General features: G+C 35.3%; 1 protein-coding gene and 1 long non-coding RNA gene across 2 annotated transcripts; one reads left to right on the top strand and one right to left on the bottom strand.

Moving 5' to 3' along the window:
* Positions 1-1187: 1187 nt before the first annotated feature.
* LOC139990850 (uncharacterized) lies at positions 1188-3164 on the top strand. Its single transcript, XR_011800679.1, has 2 exons — positions 1188-1536; positions 1647-3164. It is a non-coding gene; the product is annotated as an uncharacterized lncRNA (long non-coding RNA).
* An 11212-nt stretch (positions 3165-14376) lies between these two features.
* LOC139988303 (lipase member H-B) lies at positions 14377-18086 on the bottom strand. Its single transcript, XM_072005541.1, has 8 exons — positions 17897-18086; positions 17714-17771; positions 17070-17218; positions 16748-16990; positions 16074-16262; positions 15320-15458; positions 15179-15250; positions 14377-14804 (listed from the first exon to the last, which is right to left on the bottom strand). The coding sequence occupies exons 1-7, from the start codon at positions 17973-17975 to the stop codon at positions 15193-15195; spliced, it is 915 nt and encodes a 304-aa protein (XP_071861642.1). The 5' UTR covers positions 17976-18086; the 3' UTR covers positions 14377-14804; positions 15179-15192.
* Between the last annotated feature and the right edge of the window lie 4513 nt (positions 18087-22599).

Genomic DNA, 22599 nt, shown 5'->3' with positions numbered 1-22599 from the left:
TTGTGTTTTAGGATAATATTATGAACGTAATGTTTATTATACTGTGTAATATGTATATCATGCTGCATCGCAGCACTATACGCGAGGGATAGTGACTCTTCCTTTTTCTTTTTAGATGTTGAGACATAAATATATTTTTACACGACGCAATTATATTTACTAATTAGATCATTTTTATTATAGGACGTTTTGTAATATGTAGGATATATTTCGAAAATAATAAGTATATCAGTTTGGTTTGATCACTATTGAACGATTATATTTCACTTTAAGTTGAAATCCGTAGTCGTATTATAGAATTTTTGGATTTCTAGAAAATTACACATATTTAATGATAATTTCAAGTATTTTTATCTTTCACAATAAAAAGGAGCGCAGAATACTATTTTACAAAAAGTAGCTATAAAACTGAACTATAAAAACTAATGGATAGACTTACACCACTATGATTCTGAATCCTTTAGTTGATGTTCGCCGTCGTTAAAGTGTTAAACAGAATAAAGTAACAGAAATAGAAAGGTTAAACAAGAAAATAGAGAGTTGTTATTGGAAAAAACAGTTTCTCGGCGATGCATCGTCGTTACCGTCGTCCAGTTTACATGGACCATTGATTGCCTATCACTCCTGAAGAGGAGTCGCGCGTCCTCCACCTCCAGGTATCCAGTTTACTCGTAAAAAATTGACTTATGCTGATTGGCCGGCGAATCGGTTGATTATCGCCGTCGGTATTTCTCGCGTTATTGTACCTTACCCCTGACTAGTCGCGAACAACCGACGTCATAGGACGCCAGCAACGGCAACAACAGCACAGCTGTTGCGTTGCTTGCCTTCGTCGAAGCTACTGTCGGGTAATTAGCGACGTATTAATATACCCGATATAAACGAGCGACGTGCACGCTTGTATTTCAAACAGACCACCCAACATGGTTACGTTCGTATGCGTTAATTAACGATTTTCTACCAGGACGAATCAACGTAAGCATCCCCCCGTGGTTTTATTATCCGACTACAGGTATCGGCTGTTCTATCAGTTGCGAAAAAGAATTGTATTGATCGATGTTGCCGATTAATGTTGTGTCACCTTTGCCAATAGATGAACACCTCATAATTAATTCGTCCGTTATTCATTAGCTCATCGAGCGGGCTGTTTTTCATACGACCTTATTTTAATCGACACACGATCGACGTGAGAATTGTGTGTCGTTCTGTCTATTATTATTTCTTGTATTGCAACCGGGCTTGTAAATTTTATTTTATTTCCTGTTTTCTTTAAAAATAGCAGTTATAATACTTTCGTGAAGCTGTTGATGGTAATCTGTGTGACACAAATACCTATGGATATCTATATAGAGTTATCGAGACAGGATTATTCAGTCAGAGAATTGATTGCTTTAAATCACTGAACGAAAATTAAGTGTTATGACATGTTGTTGGACCGTGGATTTTTATGTATTTATAGGAAATTTAAAGCTACAAGATTGTTCAGAATACACATAATATAAAAAAATATGAAGTGTATCTTATAACACCTTACAGGTAAAACGATTTTCTACCTGGGTTTTACGTTTTTAATAATATTCTCAAAAATACGAATATGCATAAAGATAATTATTGCGTAATATATTTCAATCTGTTACGATTTGCAGGGCAAAATATATAAAATTCAACGTTGCAGTCAACGTGTCAATCTGTGAAAATGCAGAACCGAGAAGAGGGAAGCGTGTCTATCTTGAAGCTCGAAGAATGATCCACGATCAGGCTAGTCGTGAAGATGCTTTCGAATCCCGTAGCGAGCGTCGTTTGTTACACGGTGGATGGGTATCAATTACGCGAATACCGGCGATTGATTGTGCATTGGCACCGTTCGAACGTGACGGAGATGCACAAAGCGCTGGAGGGACGATGTTACACCCGAGGGCATCGATCGACGATGATTCAGAAACGTTCTCATGCTATCTAAATTCTAAATAGAATCTCGGTAGAATCGATGCCGAGGCGTCGGCTGCCAGTCAGATTCAGAGAGACGTTTGATGATGAAATCCAGCTTTGGTTTATTAATCTCTGCTTAGACCAAGTGTTGGATCCATACGGTGAACTGTTACTTCTGATATCTTCTTTGTTGCAACTAATGAGGTCGTTTCTTCTTCGGTGCTTCACTTTTTCCTACCCTTTTCTTCGCTTTAAAACACTTTCTACGAACGCGTGTTTAATATAACTATGTAATGAGTTAGTACAGAGAGAATTAAGGGCCAAAATATTGAAATTCATCCGTAATATTATAAATACGAAGCATGCATTAGTTTCGATAGTTCCAAGCGCAGTAAGGGAAGCTGAAAACGTGCAAAAGTCTTGATGTCGATAATAATTGCTGTTGAAGATTCTGTCTGGGGAATTTTTATATACTCGTTAATGAAAATTTCCAAGTTCGATGTATGCATATAATAAAAGGACAAGCAAGATAATAATGCGAAATAGTACAACGATTGACACAGAATGATGGAGAAAATATCAGCAATTTTGAAGATAGCGATAATTATGATACAATAAGTAATAATTTTAGGTACTTTGAATGAAATATATATGCATGAACTAGCTGAACTTCATAAGATACAGATGATGATATGTACCTGTATTAGATGGCTGAATAATTCAATGCTTTCAGTACAGGAAATGAGAATACTTAAATAATTCGTCGATTATGGATGATTAGAATATAACAACTATAAACACTGATTACGATTTATTATACAAGCTTTTCGAGTTTCTCGTTGTCTCGGGACGATCGAACGATACCCATTAAAGTAGGAATTTACATAGGATCTGCAGTTGATCGTTGACGGAACTGTGAGCTCTCGAGGGAAGAACGAAGTGTTGCGTGATTGTTTCACGAGAAGGAAAAACGTGAGAGAGCAATTCGTTGAATGCTAGTTAATTTAACGGTGATTATAGTTATAGTGCCGGCAAATGAAGCATGTTGCGGTGTACCTTTACGGCTGGTTTATTGAAACAAAATGAACGAACAATTCTCCCGAAGATTCGTTACCCACAGAAAGAACTTGTTGAAAGGTCTTTGAGCATTTTTGTGAACACGGCCGAGGAAATGAAATCTACGTGGAGGTTCGTTTTATCTACTAAGTAATATAATAAATACTATATTTCGAACATTTTAATACTTTTGCAGATTATGTGCATCCTGTGTATTTTTGCATCGTCAAGTTTATCATAAATACATAAAAATCTATTATAATCTAGCCATAGCGATTATAAAAAGTTATTTAATATTCAGTAGCAGCGAACGCTGATTATTCTTATTAAGTGCACAGATATGCACTATGAATACAGATGTATTAAATATAAACTAGAGAAACTATACTTGATCGATATATTAAATAAGATATTGAACGTAAATATGAATAGCTACACATTTTATTTTAAGATTAATACGTTGCATGTTACAAAATAAAATGCGTCTGAATAATATTAGATTCTCGCGAAAGCAATAAATATTAATAAATACTGCAAGTAAAATTTATTAGTACAATCCAGTACGAGAGTGAAGGAGTTAAAGCAAAAACCGAGGACGTTAAAGTTATCTACGATACCCATCACTCACCATAGGGAGATTCATTTAACTGGTTTCCGATCGATTGTCGCTTAACCGATGATAACAACCATCGATCGTGTGCAGTGACAGGATGATTGAAAGGCTGGCATAAATTGGTCGCGTGACAACAATCGATTCTTACGACGCGTCGCGACGTGGAGGACGTTAAACGTTCAAACAACTATTGCGTAAGCGGCCGAGTAATTGAAAGTTAACTATGTTTACGAGTTTCCTTTTCTTCTTGCTTCTCGTAATAAGTATATAATGCACCGTTTTCCTTCTCTCGTTATTCCATGATCAATCTGCTTAATGACTGTATTAACATGTTAAGGAAGCGTTAAGCAATCGTGTCTATCGCCGCTAATTATTTCGTCACGCGCTATCAAGCTTGTTCGACACAACAGAGAAAGTAGTTGCAAACTGCTCGAGATATTATGATTCGTTCGGTGTTCAATGGAAGATTAAGACGCTAGTGGTACTCGATAAATCGACATCGTGTAACGTGTTACAAGGATGAATTGAACGATGCAGTTTAACGTACTTTTGAATTTATCTCGAAGCACCTACTAGGATCGTTTGTGATGCTGATCGGGGTAGGTACTGGTTCATAATATTTTATTAAAAAAGAAAAAAAGAATGGATTCTAATATAATCTTAATTACGATAAAATTACACATTTAGCTTTTTGTGCTGTATATCTTGAAGCATGAAAAATGTATAATCCTATATCGCAATTTTTTGCGACATTATTATGTTTCTTTTCTGATTCATTTCTCATTCCCATCTGCTTTTAAATCATTCATAATGTACTGGCAATATCGTTTTGTTTTCTCTTCATTCGGAAAATATACCTGTCTTTTTCTATTATTTAAAAGTACATAAAAAATGATGTTCATGTTTTCATAATACTATAAAGATGTGGGAAAAAACGTGCGAAATTTATGAAGTAATTTGTCCATGTAGCGGTAAGACAATTTGTGACTATCACAAGTTGGGCAAAGTACGTGTCTCAAATAAACTCGTAACTCTCACAGACTGATCACTTAAGTATTTAACCATCTAACAAATAACACAAACAAACTTTTATAAAATCCAATACAAAGTAATTCATAATAGAACAAACCTCTATCCATATTAGAACAAAGTTGCCAGACCGCAATAACATAAATAGAAATTCCATTAAAAACAGCGATACTCCGTTTATCATTGCTCATAGCGGTATCGATCTAACGCAATCCGAAGTGTATAATTTCCACCGATTGAATTTCCTTTACGGCCACAGGCACGCGATCACCGCGGAAGAAGGAGACAATGATTTTTTGAAATTGGAAACGGTGATACGTCCTCCGAAGGACGCGCGAAAAGCGAAGGGAAACAGCGCGACGATACTTTTCCCTGATATGCGCATCATGCATCCTGAGAGTACTGAAACAATATTTTGAAACGAGTTAGCTTAGATTTTGTTGGAAACGATTCTGTAAATACGGTAGTAAACAAAAGCAAGTTTAAACATATATATATATATATATATATATATATATATATAAACAAAGAGTACTTTACAAAACGGAACTGTACGAGGGTCGTCCAGAAAGTAGTATTCGTTTTGAAATAACAACAATACAAATGTATTTTAAAAAGTTTTCTTTATCTGTGACTTTAGTATAAATACTGAGTTATTTTTCAATACAACCACTATTTGGATACTTATCGTAACGTTATACGTTTTTGTGTATCTTCGTCATACACTTCCGTCGCCAGTTTACGTAACCATCGTTTTACGCAATTATTTAAATCATCGTTTCTTGTGAAACATTATCGATCAAACAACTCTGTATGTGTTTATTCGTTCAGTCGTAGAGAGACGCGATCGCGAGGAAGTGTGTCAACGGGAGTCGTAAATTCCCGTTACGATTAGAATAATCGACGCCACGAACAAATTGATTCCCTATTTAGATTAGGATAATAGAGACGGTTTAATGAGTAGAATCCTTGATTAATAGTTCAACGATAGTATGTAGATAGATACGCTGGTGTGTAAGGTATAAGTGAAGTAGTGAATGATTGACAGGTGTAAACCCGGTAAAGAGATGTTGACTAATCTGTAGTCGTAGATCCAGTGAAGATATGTTGACTGATCTGTAGGCGGAGATCGAGAGTGAAGTCCGGTGACGATGCTGTCGCAAAGGAAAATTCTTACTCGGTGATGATCGCCCCAACACCCGTTGCTTGCGGGTGGAACATGGGAAAACCTACGTTTCTCCAATTTTTACCTGATAAAGCAATAACCATAAGGAACTTCTTGAATCGAAAATATTTTATGCCACTTAACGGCTTTAACGGTAAATCAAGAAGCCCCGTTTTATGACCGTTCCTTAGGATTATTGCGACTCGATTAATTGTACGTGCACAGTTGGTGGACGCCTCGACCATAGAGAGTTACCGGACGTAACAGTATGTTTCGCAAACAAATTTTAATTTGGTTCATTTGATGCGTCTATCATTTGCCCTGAATACTTACGATCACCAATGATTCACCTGAACTTTATTACCGTAAACTGCTGTAATTCGGCGGTGCATTCCTTTTGGAAGAGCGTTTTCAGCGTTCGAAAAGTGTAAAAGCGTCATCGGCAGGATTTTCAATTCGCATCGCTATTTTAAACTGGTGATACAACGATAATATTAAATATTTAAGCACAAAATTCGATATGACTTATGTCAATATATATGTCGAGTTATCATTAGGGTTAGGGGCATGTAACGAATCTTCATTTGGACTAGTCATCGTTGTTGTACAATAGAGATTATATTTACTGGCTTAAATATGGTTTTTACAGAATCTGACAAATAACCACGGTAATTAGACACTCGAGATGTTAATGACAATGATCTTAGGTTCAATAACGAATCCACGGCCAACGGGATAACTCTTTGTTAAACGTAGAATATATTTTGAAGCACAAAAAACGTTCGCTGGGACGTTCGATATATACTGCTCGTAAAGACGATGTCAAACTGTCCAAGGAGATCGCACGAAGAAAAGACTGATGAAAACTTTCCTCTCCTTACGATCGCGTTCGTTCGTTGTATATTGATCGCGGGATACCGACAAAATTCCAATTGCCGTTGCTAGGCAGTCCCACATAGCAGCGACATTGTTTCTGCCCAGGGATTGATTATTAATACAACGTGTGTCCCATAATATTGGCACTTCTGAGGCAAAACCACACGTGGCTTGATTTGTCCTCGAGCCCGTGTGTCGCTACAACTATATTTTTTTAAGGAGAACTATACAATTACTCCATATCTCTGTTAGGTAAAAACGTCCATCCCGTGACCGTGGCTACGTTCAGCGATCAGTTGTGTCACCTCGAGCCCAAGCCCACTGTCACAAATCTCGGGCAAACATAATCAGATTAAATCATAAACAACTACTTCCAAGTTTTATTATTTATTACAGCTATAATAAATAGTCTAGACTAAAGTATTGGAGATCTTCCCAGAAATTCCACAAGAAAGGCCCCGATGTCCTTTCATCTCCGACATATAAATGAAGCTAGGTGACCTTCTATAAGTACGTTCCATCGTTTTATATGGCTTCCATACATAAACAGGTGATATTTTCTGGACGAGTCTCTTATGTGGCAAGGACAGTGAAAAGCTATAAGATATACTCCAGAATACGTGCGTCAGTAACGTGGTGAAAAATATCTAATACAGAAGTTATCAATACGTGCATGTACACAAATAAATTATTTAACAACTTTAAACTTTTTTTTACCTGCTATTATATACAGTGGCTACTATATATCTGTATATCGAAGCAAATTGTATTTTTATATGTAGCATAGTTTAAATCTTCAGTGGATCCTTAGCTTTATCGCACGATCGAACAATTGATAGTCGAAGTCCTGTGTCCTCGTCGAAGACGATGAACACGTTGATCTTTTTCCGGAACGATTGGATCGTCGACCGGTGTATATTGCTGGCCATAAGCTATTCAGCTTCGTTAAGCGTCATTCAAGGGAAGATGGAGCATTGGATGGAACGTAAGGTATGCGAAGTTTCCGTGGCGCCCAAGGACGCTGCAATCTGGAGTATACCTCAGTCTGTCATGTTTACGAGATCTCCATTCCATGGAGTGAAAATTACGTTTGAATCTTCTACCGTGCTTCTCCACTGAAATCGAATGTAAAGGCGTATTGAGCTAGTATACGAGTTTGTAATGAAAATCTATGAACTAGTCGAACAAAAATAAATGCAGCAGTACGATTTCTTGCGACTAGTTGAAGTTCTTAATACACTTTATCCCAAAGTTCTTAATTCGCTTTATCCCAAAGTTCTTAATTATCGCTGAATTATTTTTCCTTCATATCGTAACTTTCACCAATCTTTATTTTTTATACATTTCGTTCTTTCCCCCTTTCATCTGATTTTTGCTTCTTCTTTTTTTATTTCGATATAATATTGGATTTACATTATATAATTACTTTAATAACTTTTTAGTACCTATAGCGTAACACAGGTATGGGAATCTCGTGGTTGTAAATTGTACTATTTACTACGTACTTTATATAGCTTAATATCGGTAATCGGCGAACATAACGATATGTTTTTTGCCGTTTCGCTGCCGGAATACGAATGGCAACGAGCATGATTAAGGCATTGGACACGATGTCGGAATATCATCTATGATATTTAGTATAATAGCATATCTGCTTACAAGATGGTTATTAAAGGTTAACAAGTAACGACGTCGCGAGATTTTCGAGCCGTTAAACGAGACGCTTACCACACGAATGTGAAAAATCGCAACATGTTGAAATTACTTAGTTAGTCATATTTATTCGTGTTAAAATAGAAAACAAGCTATTTAAGTGCGTTCCGAACAAGGACGACGTACATATTAAATTACAGCATACGTAATTTAATCTGATGTTCAGTTTTATAATCTAGAGTTGCAGTGAAGCTTTTATGAAGTTTGATATTTGCAGCTCCTGCATTAAATTTAATCTTGGAATTTCAATGATACTGAGAATTAAATCATAACCAATACATTACCAATGATCTTTCAAACATGTTCCATATTTGAGCGTAAAACCTGTGTCGTCAATGGAAATGTATATTAGTCTAATCGTTATATATAGGTTCGAACAAAAATCTGATTGATCTAAGCAACAGGATATGAAGAATGTTTGCCACGTATTCACTTTAGAATCGATTAAATAATGCGATGAGAGGAATATTCGATTCTTTAATTTCGGGTAAAAGATCATACTTAAGAACGAATCGATTCGAACGTCTAACGTGCAACAATTTATCTTCGAAAACTTTATCTCGGAATGGGAGGAAATAATAAAGGTGGAATGGCAATATTAGTAGAGGGAAAGATCGTTTCTCAACGATGATAGTGATAGTGCAGCAACGTTTGTTGCTCGGGGCATTTTTCTTGTCGCCCCTTTGAATCGAACGTTATATCTTTTTTACGAGGGATGCTGGCGCAGAAAGCTTTGAGAGAAAGGTATGTTAGCGTCGAACCAGCTATTTTATTTGATTCGTCTTATAATTACGATACGATGTTGGCGATAAGAGTGCCTTTACGGCTGCTCTTCTCGGTTAAACGATAGCTGATGAAAAAAGGACGGAGAATCATATAATGGCGAGGAAAATGGAGAATATGAATAGCTGGTAATTTGCAATTTTTATACCAAACTTTTATTATTAACTTCTTATTTAAGATTAAACGTATTAAACGAGATATTATTTTTATATGATAATTCCGTAATTAAAAGATCCATTTTGCTAATCTTTTATTCGAAGAAGAATCTTAAGCAGTTGAAAAGATTGTTAATGCGAACTGGTGCGCACGCATATCTGCTAACAAGACGAACTTGAGATAATACCTTAATTATTAAGATGAGGTTAATAATCCAATTTCCTGGAAAGTTAGGCGAGCCCTTGATACAGCACTGTACAGATAATGTCGTTGTATGCGTATAAAGTATAAAGCGAACTACGCACGTGGGCGGGACAGGTTATGCATGTGTTCATTACCGACGATGCGTTGCCATCATTAATATCGAGAACGATGCCTTATACAGCGACTTCATACTCACGATAGGTATCCTGTTCTTACGTTGAGTACACATCTTAAACGCAAATTTGATTCGCATTCGGTTCAATTAAGCCTCCGGACGTGGCGAGTCAGGTCACTATCCTCGTTCCCACCGTTTTGAAAGCTTATTCCATTTCTAGCGTGGTACGGATGACCATTTAGCTTTTCACATTGTTATTTTTATTATATTCCTTTCTTAATTTAATTCTATGCCCATTTATTGGTACGGATTATTTTATAGATCCGTATCTCATTGATATTGCAATATATGCGTATTTCATTTGGTAGCCTAGATTTCGTGGTGGTTAATATTCGGAAATTTCTTCGAATAACGCGCAGAATTTCTCAAATCTTTCTTTAGACTTTTCACTCTCAGACTGATCATCGTAAAGATTAAGACAATTATAAAGCATTATTAGGTTTGCCAGGGGAAGCTTCTCGATCTGAAATAGAACTCTAAATTCATAAATTAAAGGTAGGTAAACTTCTTCAAGCAATGACGATTTCATCAACGTGCAATGCTAAATATGTTTAGTTTTCCCTTACTTCTAAGGACAGGTATTAGGTTGTCAGGAAAGTGGCATTCTTTGACAGACACGCCTTTTACAACGACGCATCTTTATACAAACATGAAACCTAATCTGTCGAACGTTGTAATCTTTATCTTGATAGAATAAAATGGACCATACGTAATTCGATAAAATAATATAAGCGGAATATAACGGAAAATGTTGTGTTTCGATTATTTTCTTCTAAAACGAAGGAAACTTTTCGGACGACCTAATACATAGTGTAGTCGCATGTTTCGAAATCTTTAATTATGTAATTTACCGAGACATTTCCAAACTTCTTTTTATTTCTAACGATATAAACTATAGTGTAACTCGTGTATGCAGTAGAATTCAGTTTATTTATGTTTCATTTATAGGAACGAAATTTTGAAATTTTGAAATTTCCATTGTCTTCAGGTATATGAATTGTTTGTCCTTCGATGAGTTCAGACAAATGAACTTTCACTGTCTATATTCAAATATATCCATACTCAAATGCATCTCATGTATTCATACATACTTTTTGGATATACGTATTCTACATACAGTGTCTCATAAAAGTATTCGAAAGTTGTAACACTGTTAATAGTTTTTCATTTTCCTTTGCACCGAATGTAAACATGGTTGCTAAATGAAAATATTGATACGTTCACTTGATATTAGGATATCGTTTCAGTAACAGTAACGTAAAAGTGTGCACAATAGTATTTAAAATGAATACCAAAAGTTCCGAAACAAAAAAGTGTAAAAGAGAAATAATATTCCGATTACATGAGGACGGCAAATCATATAACGAGATTGCCGGAATTGTGAACAGAAGTAAGTCCACAATACATTATATCATAAAAACGTCAAAGAATGAGGGAACGCTTGCAAACAAAGCTCGATCAGGTCGACCAAAGAAATTGACTGGAAGAGAGGAGAAAGTTATCATTCGCGAATTAAAAAAAAATCCTACTACATCCGCTCCTCAACTCGCAAGTATGGTAGCTGATATGTTTCATAAAGAAGTTCATAAAGAGTACCGCGGAAGAAGCCATATATTAATACGGTAAATCATAAAAAAGGATTGACTTTTGCAAAAAACTATATTAATAAAGATAATTCTTTTTGGGACAAAGTCATCTTTTCGGACGAGTCAAAGTTCAACATTTTTGACTCAGATGATCAAAATTATGTGTGGAGAAAATCAAATACGGAATTGAAGTTTGCATATGTAAGCGGTTCGAATACTTTCGTGAGCAACTGTATATCCAAAATCCTAACATGCTTTGAAAAATAATTTTAGTCAGCCAACCGTAAAACCGACACCACGTCAATCTTCATTTCCTTTGTCACTGTACCCAGCAAACCGTGCAAGCCACCCAACTAAAAATCGCAATCTCATCCCTATCTAAACTGCAAACTTCAAATTTCACCTTGCACGTTCCCCTCTCATTGAAGCGATGCGGCGGCTGTTTTTCTGCGGACTCGTAGGTCACGACGCTCGCAGACGTTGCACGCGTCCGTAATTCTGCCTGTGCGAAGAGGAGGCTCGGTGCAGCGGTAGGACAGGTCCGGCGAGTGCTTCAGGGGGAAAGTATCGTTGCATTTTGATCGCGGAAGATCGTTACTCCCGATCGAGGCTCGCCACCACAGACTTGTGCACATACTTGAGCACATGTTCACGAGCATGTATGTACATGTGTACAGAGGCGTTCGTACACGTGTGCTTACCTACGTACAGTACGTCGGCTCAAAGTTAATCTGGATTAACCGGTCTTGAATTTTCTGTGCGGAGAGAGGGCGGTACGCGATGTAGAACGACGAAGCAGCAACGGCAACAGCATCGTCCACGGGGAAGCTGGCTCTGAGCATGAGGATTGGGCGAGGTTGACTGCAGCAGAGGGGGCGGGTGAGTGGACAAAAATCGAGATCAAAGAATTATGCCCTCTGGAGAGGCGCACCGGTTGCACCGCCTCGTGCGCGCAACACTCGTGCTGGCGAGCCGGCATGCCGGTAGATGCGGAGGCGCATTATACGTGCTATCCCCGTGAACGGATTGTGTATGGGGATTCTTGTTTAGCTTGGCGGAAGAAGGGGTCCCGCGGATACATAACGATTGTATTTGTTTCGTCTTATTCAGTGAAGCATGAATGGTCTCGGGATTCAACCTTGGACGTTAGACATTTCCTTGCGTCATAGGTGTTGTTAATGATCCTGTTCCTTCGCGTTCCGATCCTCGGCGAACAGTATCTATTCAGATGGTGGCTCGTTGATTTCTCCGACGGCAATTCTGATATCGATAAGATTACGGAAGCGATCCGATTTACGCTTCTTGCGTTTCATTCACTTTTACGTGATGTCCGAATCCTGTTCGAGAGTCGTTATTGCGTATTGATTTAATTAGGATGAATATATTAGGAGGACGACTGTGAACGTATTACGATAACATTATACGAATAGTATCGTAATTGTTTACGAATTGATGTTTATGTAATTCTAATTCGTTGCAAGTTTATTTGAACATACGGAGAAGAGGCGATCAAAATCATGTGTATAGATACAATGGTTGATAAAAGGTCTTAATTTTACAGAATACAATTACGATTACCAGGAATAATCAATATATATGATATACAACAAGAGACAAAGGTATTTGTCCAGTTTGAATGTAGAAGTAAAAAGAGCAATATTTCCTATATTATTAAATATATTCAAATATATTCAGACAGTAATAAATGTAAATGTAATTATTTGTTGTCAGTTCCTGGATAATAATTCAATAAGAGATTACAAAAAGAATTCCAACATTTCAATTTATCGATAAATTAAAATTATTACAATGAAATCCATAATATAAAATAAAAATACACAAGATGCACAGCAGATAAATAGTATTATTCGTAAATACGTTGTACTAAATTCCAGTATGGTGACAGTATGAATTGCAATGATGCGTTTAAGAAATCTCTAAGCGACCGGCGTGTAGAAGCCGCGATGAAATTGATGTATCGTACCCGTTCGGGTATCGCTGCGCTTCGGTTGAAATATCGCGTAGCCTGTTGATAATTTGCAGAACGCACAGCCAGGAAGAGAAAAGTGGCAGTTGTTTTTCGGAAGTCTTTCGAACGACGCGAATGGCAAGAGTTCTCGCGGGCACACGGATGCCCGTTGGTAACGAACCAGTTGCGCTGTCAGGTTAATTTAATTGGTTCGATTAGAATGCATTCGCGTGCGCGAACATTGCTTTACGCAGCTAGCTGCCGCGCCGCGGTTATGCATGTTAACAACACAATTAACTACACGTTGGGTCGGTCTTCGAACGGTTGGATATCTGAACAGTAGACGCATGTGTTTCAATTAGGCAGGTAGAATTGAACATTACTGTGTGGCGTTTCACTGCGTAATCGCAGTAATTTGGTGAATGGGTTATAAATTACAATCAAGGCATAGGCTGCTTTGTATAGAGCACGAATTTTTTTCGATGTCAGCACTAAATTTATTTCCACAATAGTTCTACTTTGCTTACAATTAGCGCGGCTTTCGCGGAGTTAACACAGGCTAATTATACTAAACTGGATGTTTTTAAAGAATTTCTAAGTACAGTTTTACAGAATCTTACGTTATAATCAAGAACTAATAGAAATTTCTCAAATATGTTATCACAAATATTATGTTATTTAAGATAAGGTAACGGAGCAACTGACAAATCAAATAAAAATTTTGAATAAAAGTTAATTTTGATAACATATATATAAGTATATGTAAAATGTATTATTAACATACGTAATTAAAATTTGATTATAGTAATTTGTACATAAAACTTCAAAAATAAGACACTTCTGGCTTGCTGTTGCGAGATGTAAGTAATAAATACGTGGAATGTTATCATCGTTGAATGGGAGGTTCCGGGTATAGTACACGTCAAGAGGAACGTCGCGATTCTTATTAATTATTCATGACGATGAACGTTTAAAATGAAATTATAAGTAGCTATTCATGCGTCACTTTGCCAAATCGGTAGGTAGATTTAATCTTTCAGACGGGTTCAGCATTCGTGAACGGAAATGCTATTTGTGGCTTCCAGACGCAGGAAATGAAGTAGTTAATAATGAAACAGACTGTACATGATAAAGATATTATCTTCTCACATTAATGACACTTTTATTTGTTCATAAATATACCCGTTAAATTAAATATTAATAATAATAGTATTAGTAACGATTTGTATTAATATTTTCTCTCTCTGTTTCTTGTTTGTTATTGAAGAGAAATTCTTGTTAGCAACATAGGCACTCTGTATATGCGTATGCGAAAACAACGTAGATAAATTGTTAAGAGATTTTCGTAGAAGTAACTTTCTTAGAGCACACTCAACCATGTGTGTATCCTTGATGGAACACAATAGGGTTAAAGAACCCTCGATGCAGCGTCAATTGATTAGCAATGGAGAACTACACAGTAGCGTGGGTTGTCAGATAGTCCTTTTTGAATTTGCAATCCTGAGATAGACTGCGTATGGTTATGCTCGCTTGTCTGCTACGCGTATACTGTGAGAATAGACGATAATAAAGTGTTGCTTGTCATCTGCAGGTACCATGATACGACGATGTTCGAAATCTATTGCATTTTCCGTGAAAAGATTTATCCCATAGCTCGTAAAATTATTCTCTCAGTGTTCAAAAATGTATTATCATTATGAAAAGAAAATCATAATATAGAGATAAATCAGAAGATAAACTTCAAAACTAATTTATGATGTGAATTTAAGAAACGATGGAAACGAAAAGGATTTATGGAAATAGGATTTATAGCGAGTGATGCGTTTAATCTTAAAGCTTATATTCACTGAAACGATGACAGATCTAAAACAAATCTACGAAATAAAATGATTAATCTATAAGGTAAAGTATTATTATATTATCTAAGGAACGGAAATTTTAAATAGCTTTGCCATACGGAGGCTTGGCGTTGGTATTGAAACAATATGTTCCGTATCTGAAATGAAACACGATGTTATGATCACGTTGCAAAGTTTAATATACTGACATAAGGAATTTTATTTACATGTTCTTTGGTGTCGAATCTCCAAAATAGATTTCCTCGGCATTCACAATTTCGCTAAGACACTTATGCGCCGGGAATGCTTTTGGATTCATTAGAGACTCTGCATATATTCGGACGGACCTTTGATGGCTGCATAATTCTTCCGAGAAAAATATTTTTCCATGAAAACCATAAATTAAAAATTAACACGGACTGCAGAAATTTTAATTGGAAATTAGAATAAAATATTTCAAGAAAAATTGGCAAATCTCACTCAATGACAGAAAAATGGTTTGATTTTTAAATAAATAATTAATAAATAATAATGCGATCACCTAATATTACTCAGTTAATAATTCACCCTTTTAAAATAAAAGAGGAAGCATTGTAAAAAAGTTACAAAAGGATATAATCCGACTCTGACGTCGTCAAAATAATTTGCTTTATAGACTGAAATTTAACTTCATCTTCTAGTCGATCAATTCTAATTTCCGTTACAAATAATATCACAGTATAGACATATAAGGAAAAAAAAGAAGAATCTAACATTAAAAGGATATTTCATTAGTGCTTTGAATTTTTCCCTGGCCATCGAGCATTTACGATAGATGACAACGATTACGGTAAGCAAACAACGTAAGTGGATCCTTTATAAATTACAATGATAACCGGTTATCAGATTGTATAAATGCTGTATTTGATCGCTATTAAAATTTTCTATATTCTATGAGAATGAACCACCGGGACGTCTTAACGACAAAATATTATGATTTACCTCCACCGAAGATTATAGGACAACCCGGTTGAACACTGATGCCCCCGTTTGCGTAAAAGTCAACAGTTCCCGTGTTGGTAGCTGTCCCATAAAATCCACCATCAGTGTGAAGGATAACAACGGCTTCGGCGTCGGTTGATCTGATGTGACACGTAGAAGGATAAAACAACGGAAGCGCTGGATCTAAGCCTGTATTAGGAGATTAGTACTCTTCTGGTCTTCACGTAATACACAATCTACTGTTTATAATGACGTATTAATATTTCAGGTACCAGGATATTGGATCATTGCTCTAACTAATTATTGTTCTAAAATGTTTATGAAAATATTCGTATACTTGTAAACGCTTGTTCTTATGAGGGTGTAGACATCTTTATTCGTGTTATAGGAAATATTTTATTATTGTGCTGGTTTTGGTAAATTTTTTATGTTGATAAATTTCTGATAAACTTTTATACTGATAAATTTTTATCTAGAATTTACTATTCAACTATTATAACCAATGTACATTCGTTAATTAATTTAACATCTGATGACAATACCCCTATTTTTTCTAAATGTATATCTCTTACTTTTCTAAAAAAATCTTCTACCGGGAGATATATACAACTGCCTTTCGTATAAAAATAAATATGCACGAAATTACCTTACTGTTTATAAAACTTTTAACTCACCCGTTATTCGACTAAGATTGATATTCGCGTATCTGCCGATATTCCCAGCTATGTGAGCGCCCAAAGAATGCCCAACCACGTGCAACGTGTCTAAATCAATCAGATCGACGAGTTTGTTTAGGGATTCAGCAACCGCCTTCCCTATTGTGACAATTTGGCTGGACACGTAAACGTAATTAATATGAAATGCTATATCTCCCCAATCCAGTAGAATGACGTTCACGTCTCCCTTGTCCAGATAGGCTGCAAACGCGAAATCGTAAACTTAGTTGTCTTATTTTCCTGTTACTTATCCCCTTTTTGCATCGCGTGATAGTAATACCTTTAATTATTATCCGAGCGTTCTCTGCTTCCGTATTCTCCATGAATCCATGTATATAGAGAACACTGTCTCGGTCGGGCAATATGTCGTCTGCAATGTTTCCTGGATTCGTAACCATGCTTTCGGTGGATGTGAAGTGAGAGCTGTTACTGTAGTCGTGCAAAATAGTTTTGTAATAAGACGATTATTAACTTTAAGCGAACATTTTATGAAGTTTAATGTTCAATGGAGTTGCGTATAGTAATAAGTAAATACTCTGGTATACAAAAGTTTTCGATCAGTTTTCATCAATTTTCAGCATTTCAGTTTCATCAATTTTTCTCTTTATACGTAGGTATTTCAAAAGCAATATTTTAAAGAATTTTTAATTAATATCAAATAGCAATGTTCACTTGTTCTACTGCTTTTTTGGTTACCAATTATACCCAATATCAGTTGAAATTTTGTTAGATATCACCTTTAAACTATAAAACATGAAATGAAAAATTTGTTTCACCAGAAACTTCAACATACAATTACTAGATATAAGTACAGTACAAAACGAAATAACGAATTTAATTATATTTCCAACTGTTAATCATATTTCTTCCGCAAGAATTTAAAACACAAGGTCATTGAAAAGAATGTCACCGTATTTCACAAACCCTTTGTAAATCTTCAGGCGAATTTTTGTACTGACTTGCAACGTATCTTCCTCATCACCTAAATCACAAAAAATGTGGTTACTCAATGAGACGTAAATCGTCCAACCTCTCCTTGTTTTATCAATAATTCTTTTACCAGTAACAAGAAAGGTCACGAGAAAAGAAAAACAAATTCATACGTACATATTACCGCGTCAATAACGTCTTTATGAATCAAATAAAACATTAAATACAGATAAGCGTATATTTTATATTTTAACATCGTCACTTTTATTCCGAAATTTTTATGAAAAGTACACTACGCGTTCAGTAAACCCGAAGGGAATGTGTCCATGTTTTATGACATCCCCGATCGTTATGAAATAGATTGGAAAATCTTTGCTATATATATAAAGTACCCTCTCCGTGAGACTGCAACCTCCCACTGACGTAACAAGGAAGGAATAAAAGCGAAACTACTTCAATATGAGGCATACAAGTCATTGATATACGGATTATAAAATACATTGGGAGCATAGTTTTTTTTTTTCTTTTTTTAAGAGTACATGTATATTTTTTGCGGTAATAAAAGTCATCGTTAGATTTCGAGGTAAACATTTTTAACAAGCTTGAACACACGCATTGTTTGGACTTTTTATGTAATAAGCAAATGGAGAAATTACATTATTATACAGAGTTTACTACGCAATTGAGAAACTTTCTTCAAAAAAATTGCAAAAAAAGAACAGAATTATTCTCAGAATTTTTCATCATTGAATACGACCTAATTTCGAAATATAGTATTTTTATCCATCTGTAACCGCTTTGAAGACACGAGAACTTGTCCCAGTTGTGTACGGGACTCTGTATATTATATATTGGAATTACATTATTATAATAAACACAAAGTATAATACGTAAAACAAAAATATAACATATGTAATAATGTATCAAATAAAATTAATATACAGGGTGGAACATTCAGATGGAAACAGGTCGTTATCATTTTTTTTTAACGAAACCATGTATTTTTTAATACATCAACCGATGCATCTCGGGATTCCCCATAAAAAAGGTATTAAATTACTTGTGCCGAAAACTAAACTATTTATTAATTTAGCAAGTATTTTAATTTTAATTTAATTTTGTTAAATTTAATACATGAGAGACAAAGATAACGCAAACACAGGAATATCTCTTCGCGTCTTTCCTTGTCTTTCGTACATTAAATTTAACAAAATTAAAGTTAAAATATTTGTTAAACTTAAACAGGTTTTCCGACATGAATGAGCTAATACTTTCTTTTATAGAGAATGTCGAAATGGATCGCTTAACATGTTAAAAAATATATGGTTCCATTAAAAAACGACGATGACCTTGAAATGTGGCTAAAAAATGACTTTCAGAATGAATTTCGTTCGCCATTGCATGCCTCTAGTGTACCCACTAGATATAGTTCCTGCAGCACTTATGGAAACGAGAAAGAGTCGAGTCGCGAAAAAATTGTAACTGCATCGAAAAGTAGAAAAACAGGATGTAACGAGACTGAATCGAATTATATGTTATGTATGCTTGTCTATACAATGAATCTCATGATAAGAAATAAAATTTATGACATTTACGTAACCTTACCTGAAATTGCCATATTACGTTGCAAATTGTGCGATTGTTGTTGGAATTAAAATGATATGCATGCAAATTTTCTGTTTGTACTGTGAGTATATACGAATGCAAGAATATTATTAGTATTGTTTAAATTGAAAGGAAGAAACAATCTATACAATTACAGAATATGTGATTTAGATGATTGATAAACGTATCTTGAAAATATATTACTAGAAAGATCACGGTTTTCAATCTGAATTAGTCACTTTATCATAGTTACCAATTCTCATAACTTTTCTGTAAGTGATGGTGTAATTAGAACATAGATGCACATTATCGCACACCATCCAAACACACAGATGCACGCTAACCAAATATCTAATCATCGATATTCTACATTTTCATCTTATGTATTTTGTCATATAGAACTATCTGCTCTCGCTTGTAGCACCAGTTACAAGACGCGCATGACTGCTAAATCGAAGCGTAAAATTCCCTTAAGGGTTGAAGACACAATAACAAGATCAAGTATCGCGCAATACATACGCATAGAACACACACGGATCGCGTTCTTTCCCACAGTCATTACCCTTTGCAAGGAATTCTCTCTTCTTCTCTGCTTCTTTAATTTCGAATATCAAATATCCGAAGGATTCAACTTCTCAAAACGTGGCAAAGTTTCACTTCCGACAGATCAGCGTGGCACTCACCTACGCTGTTGTAGAGCCGCGTCTCGCGTTATACCCGTAAACACAGCGTTCGTTAATTAAATCTTCTGGGTCAAGCGATATCCCGCGGGACGAATCAGACGATTCCGTCCCGTGGGCGTTCGCAGGTTAGAGCGACGCGTGAATACGCGCTTGGGCCAGCGCGAAACATCGACCATTAATAACACCGTGTAACGAGTATAGTTTAAGCGCGGGTACCAGCATGTCTTCCTCCTACCAACTTATGCTCTCGTGGGCTTAAACATCTGCATCCCGATGTCGTGATATCACGCCGGCCCTGTTTCTATATGTATGTGTACATACAGGGTGTTCCTTCTAACGTTCTGCACGATATTTCAATCGTCCGTGATAATTTAACGTGTAATTAGAATTAGAGCGACAATGATTAGAAAAGAGAAATACGGCAAAATTCTATCTATTGAAATGTAACTTTAGTTAGCCGAATGAATATCAACGCGAGCTTCTACCGATTGAATTTAGTTATCAGAATGTGAATTCCTCTTATGTTATAGGTTTCTGGCTGTCGAATTACGCAGGACCATTTCCGAAAATTTCTCTTTTCTGACCACAGAATTTAGGATCGTAACTTGACCACAGAAAGTAATGTAAACCACTTTAGCAGTTGCAACTACTTTCACAATATTTCGTAGAGAATTTACATGTCTTTTGCACTAAAAGGTCATAAAGAAGATGTTAACAAATTGTAGAACATACGTTGTTTATTATTTAATTCCTTATTTTTTATTAATATCTCCTATATAATATATAATAACGAAACCAAAATTGTATCGCTCTATTTAGGAAATGTATAGCGATTTGAAGTTCACTATTAAAAATACATATTCAGGAAACATTTATTACAGCCAGATAAATTTTAAATACTAATTTTTTCATTACATCGAACACCCTATATATGTGTATACATACATACATGTCTGCCTACGTAAGGTAGGTGGGTTGGTGGGTAGGTCGTTTACGTATTAAGTGTGTTCGCGATTTAGACACGATGAATGCGCCATTCTCGGACACCAGCTACGAGGCGGACAGATTCCCTTTTCCTTCGAGAATTTCATCGCCCTCGAACACCTCTCTTCCTTTCTCTTTGGTCGTTTCGCGATCACCTGAAGTCGAGAATGCGTTCGAGGAATGATGAAATACATAGCCGCAATTCCAAACTCGAAATTTGTAACTGGTATAGTTCATACCATTCAACACCCTTTTAGAGCGATCAGTCATTTTATTTTTAGATTAAAATTTTTATTTTATTTTCATTTTATGATTAGAATAATTAAAACTTTAATCTAATCGATATTGAATTAAAATCTAAAAATAAAGAAAAAATGTCATTATTTTAATAGATGTCATAAATTAATTCTAGCATACTTGAGTTGAAATACAACACACGTACTGTATAGAAGTTTCATCTTTTATAACATCGTACTTAACAATTGAATATTAAAATTTGAAGCATGAGAAAGCAAGGTAAATCTTGTAAATAAGGTATTTCATATACAACATATCATTCTGTCATGTATAATGCCATATGTGTAATATATGTAATAAATATGTATAATCGCGTTTGATCATATCATATTTTGCAATTGCGCTTACAAATCTCATATCAAATTATTTAACAGCCAATTTGATTCTTACACCTGCAGTATATGTTTCTTAACAATCAAACATAGATGTATAAAGTTTTATCTTATAGGGTCTAGAATAAAGATAGTTAATTTATTTGTATCGGTGAAAATTGTTCTTTGGAGTAATAAAAAAGAATATAAATAACAAAATAAATCGATGTTTTGGGCAAATCGTCGCGCACGCTGGTTAAAAAATTACATGTTTACGCACCGTTGAATTAAGACTTATTATTGATACTTTACGGTTGTTCGCAATAAAAAAGCATCGAACAAGCTGCGTTAACTCCTCTGTAATTACCGAACATTCTGATGTACGTTCTACAACGAATAATTACGCGTAAAATAATAACCGATTCATGAGCAGACGAATCATTAGACTATACCCTACATTGAGAAAACACGATGTAATTCCCGGTATAACATACGGAAGAAAAATCTGTTCGATCTTTCTTTTTCTTTCAACATAAATTGTTATTACGAGCGAAAGGCTTTTTAACTATGATCAAGAGCGAAAGCAAAATTTCTAATTTTTAAATAATTACACGCAATCACAAAGATCTGATTGAGGTAAATATTTCCGTTTCAACGCACACTTTATTCGATATCAACATTTTAAATAAAAATATTCGAAATTTGTATCATAGAATGATAAAAGCGCAAAATAATAATCAAAATAATAATATTGCAATAAAATCGGTATTTTATAAACTATTCCATTTCCGAAAATACAAGCCCAGAAACAATCTACAGAATTATCATATAAAAATTTTGATTAGTAAATATAAATTTAGCAAATTTAAATATCTTTACGGACAAACTTTAGTTAGATACTTAAAATTTAAATATCCTCCCTAATTGAGATACAACAATTTTGCTTAGTTACTTAATATCTACATATCATCACTAACTCAATATACAAATTCAATATACA

The sequence above is a fragment of the Bombus fervidus genome, chromosome 1, assembly GCF_041682495.2.
Source record: "Bombus fervidus isolate BK054 chromosome 1, iyBomFerv1, whole genome shotgun sequence".
NCBI classification, from domain to species: domain Eukaryota; kingdom Metazoa; phylum Arthropoda; class Insecta; order Hymenoptera; family Apidae; genus Bombus; species Bombus fervidus.
This window is presented reverse-complemented; position numbering and strand designations above follow the sequence as displayed.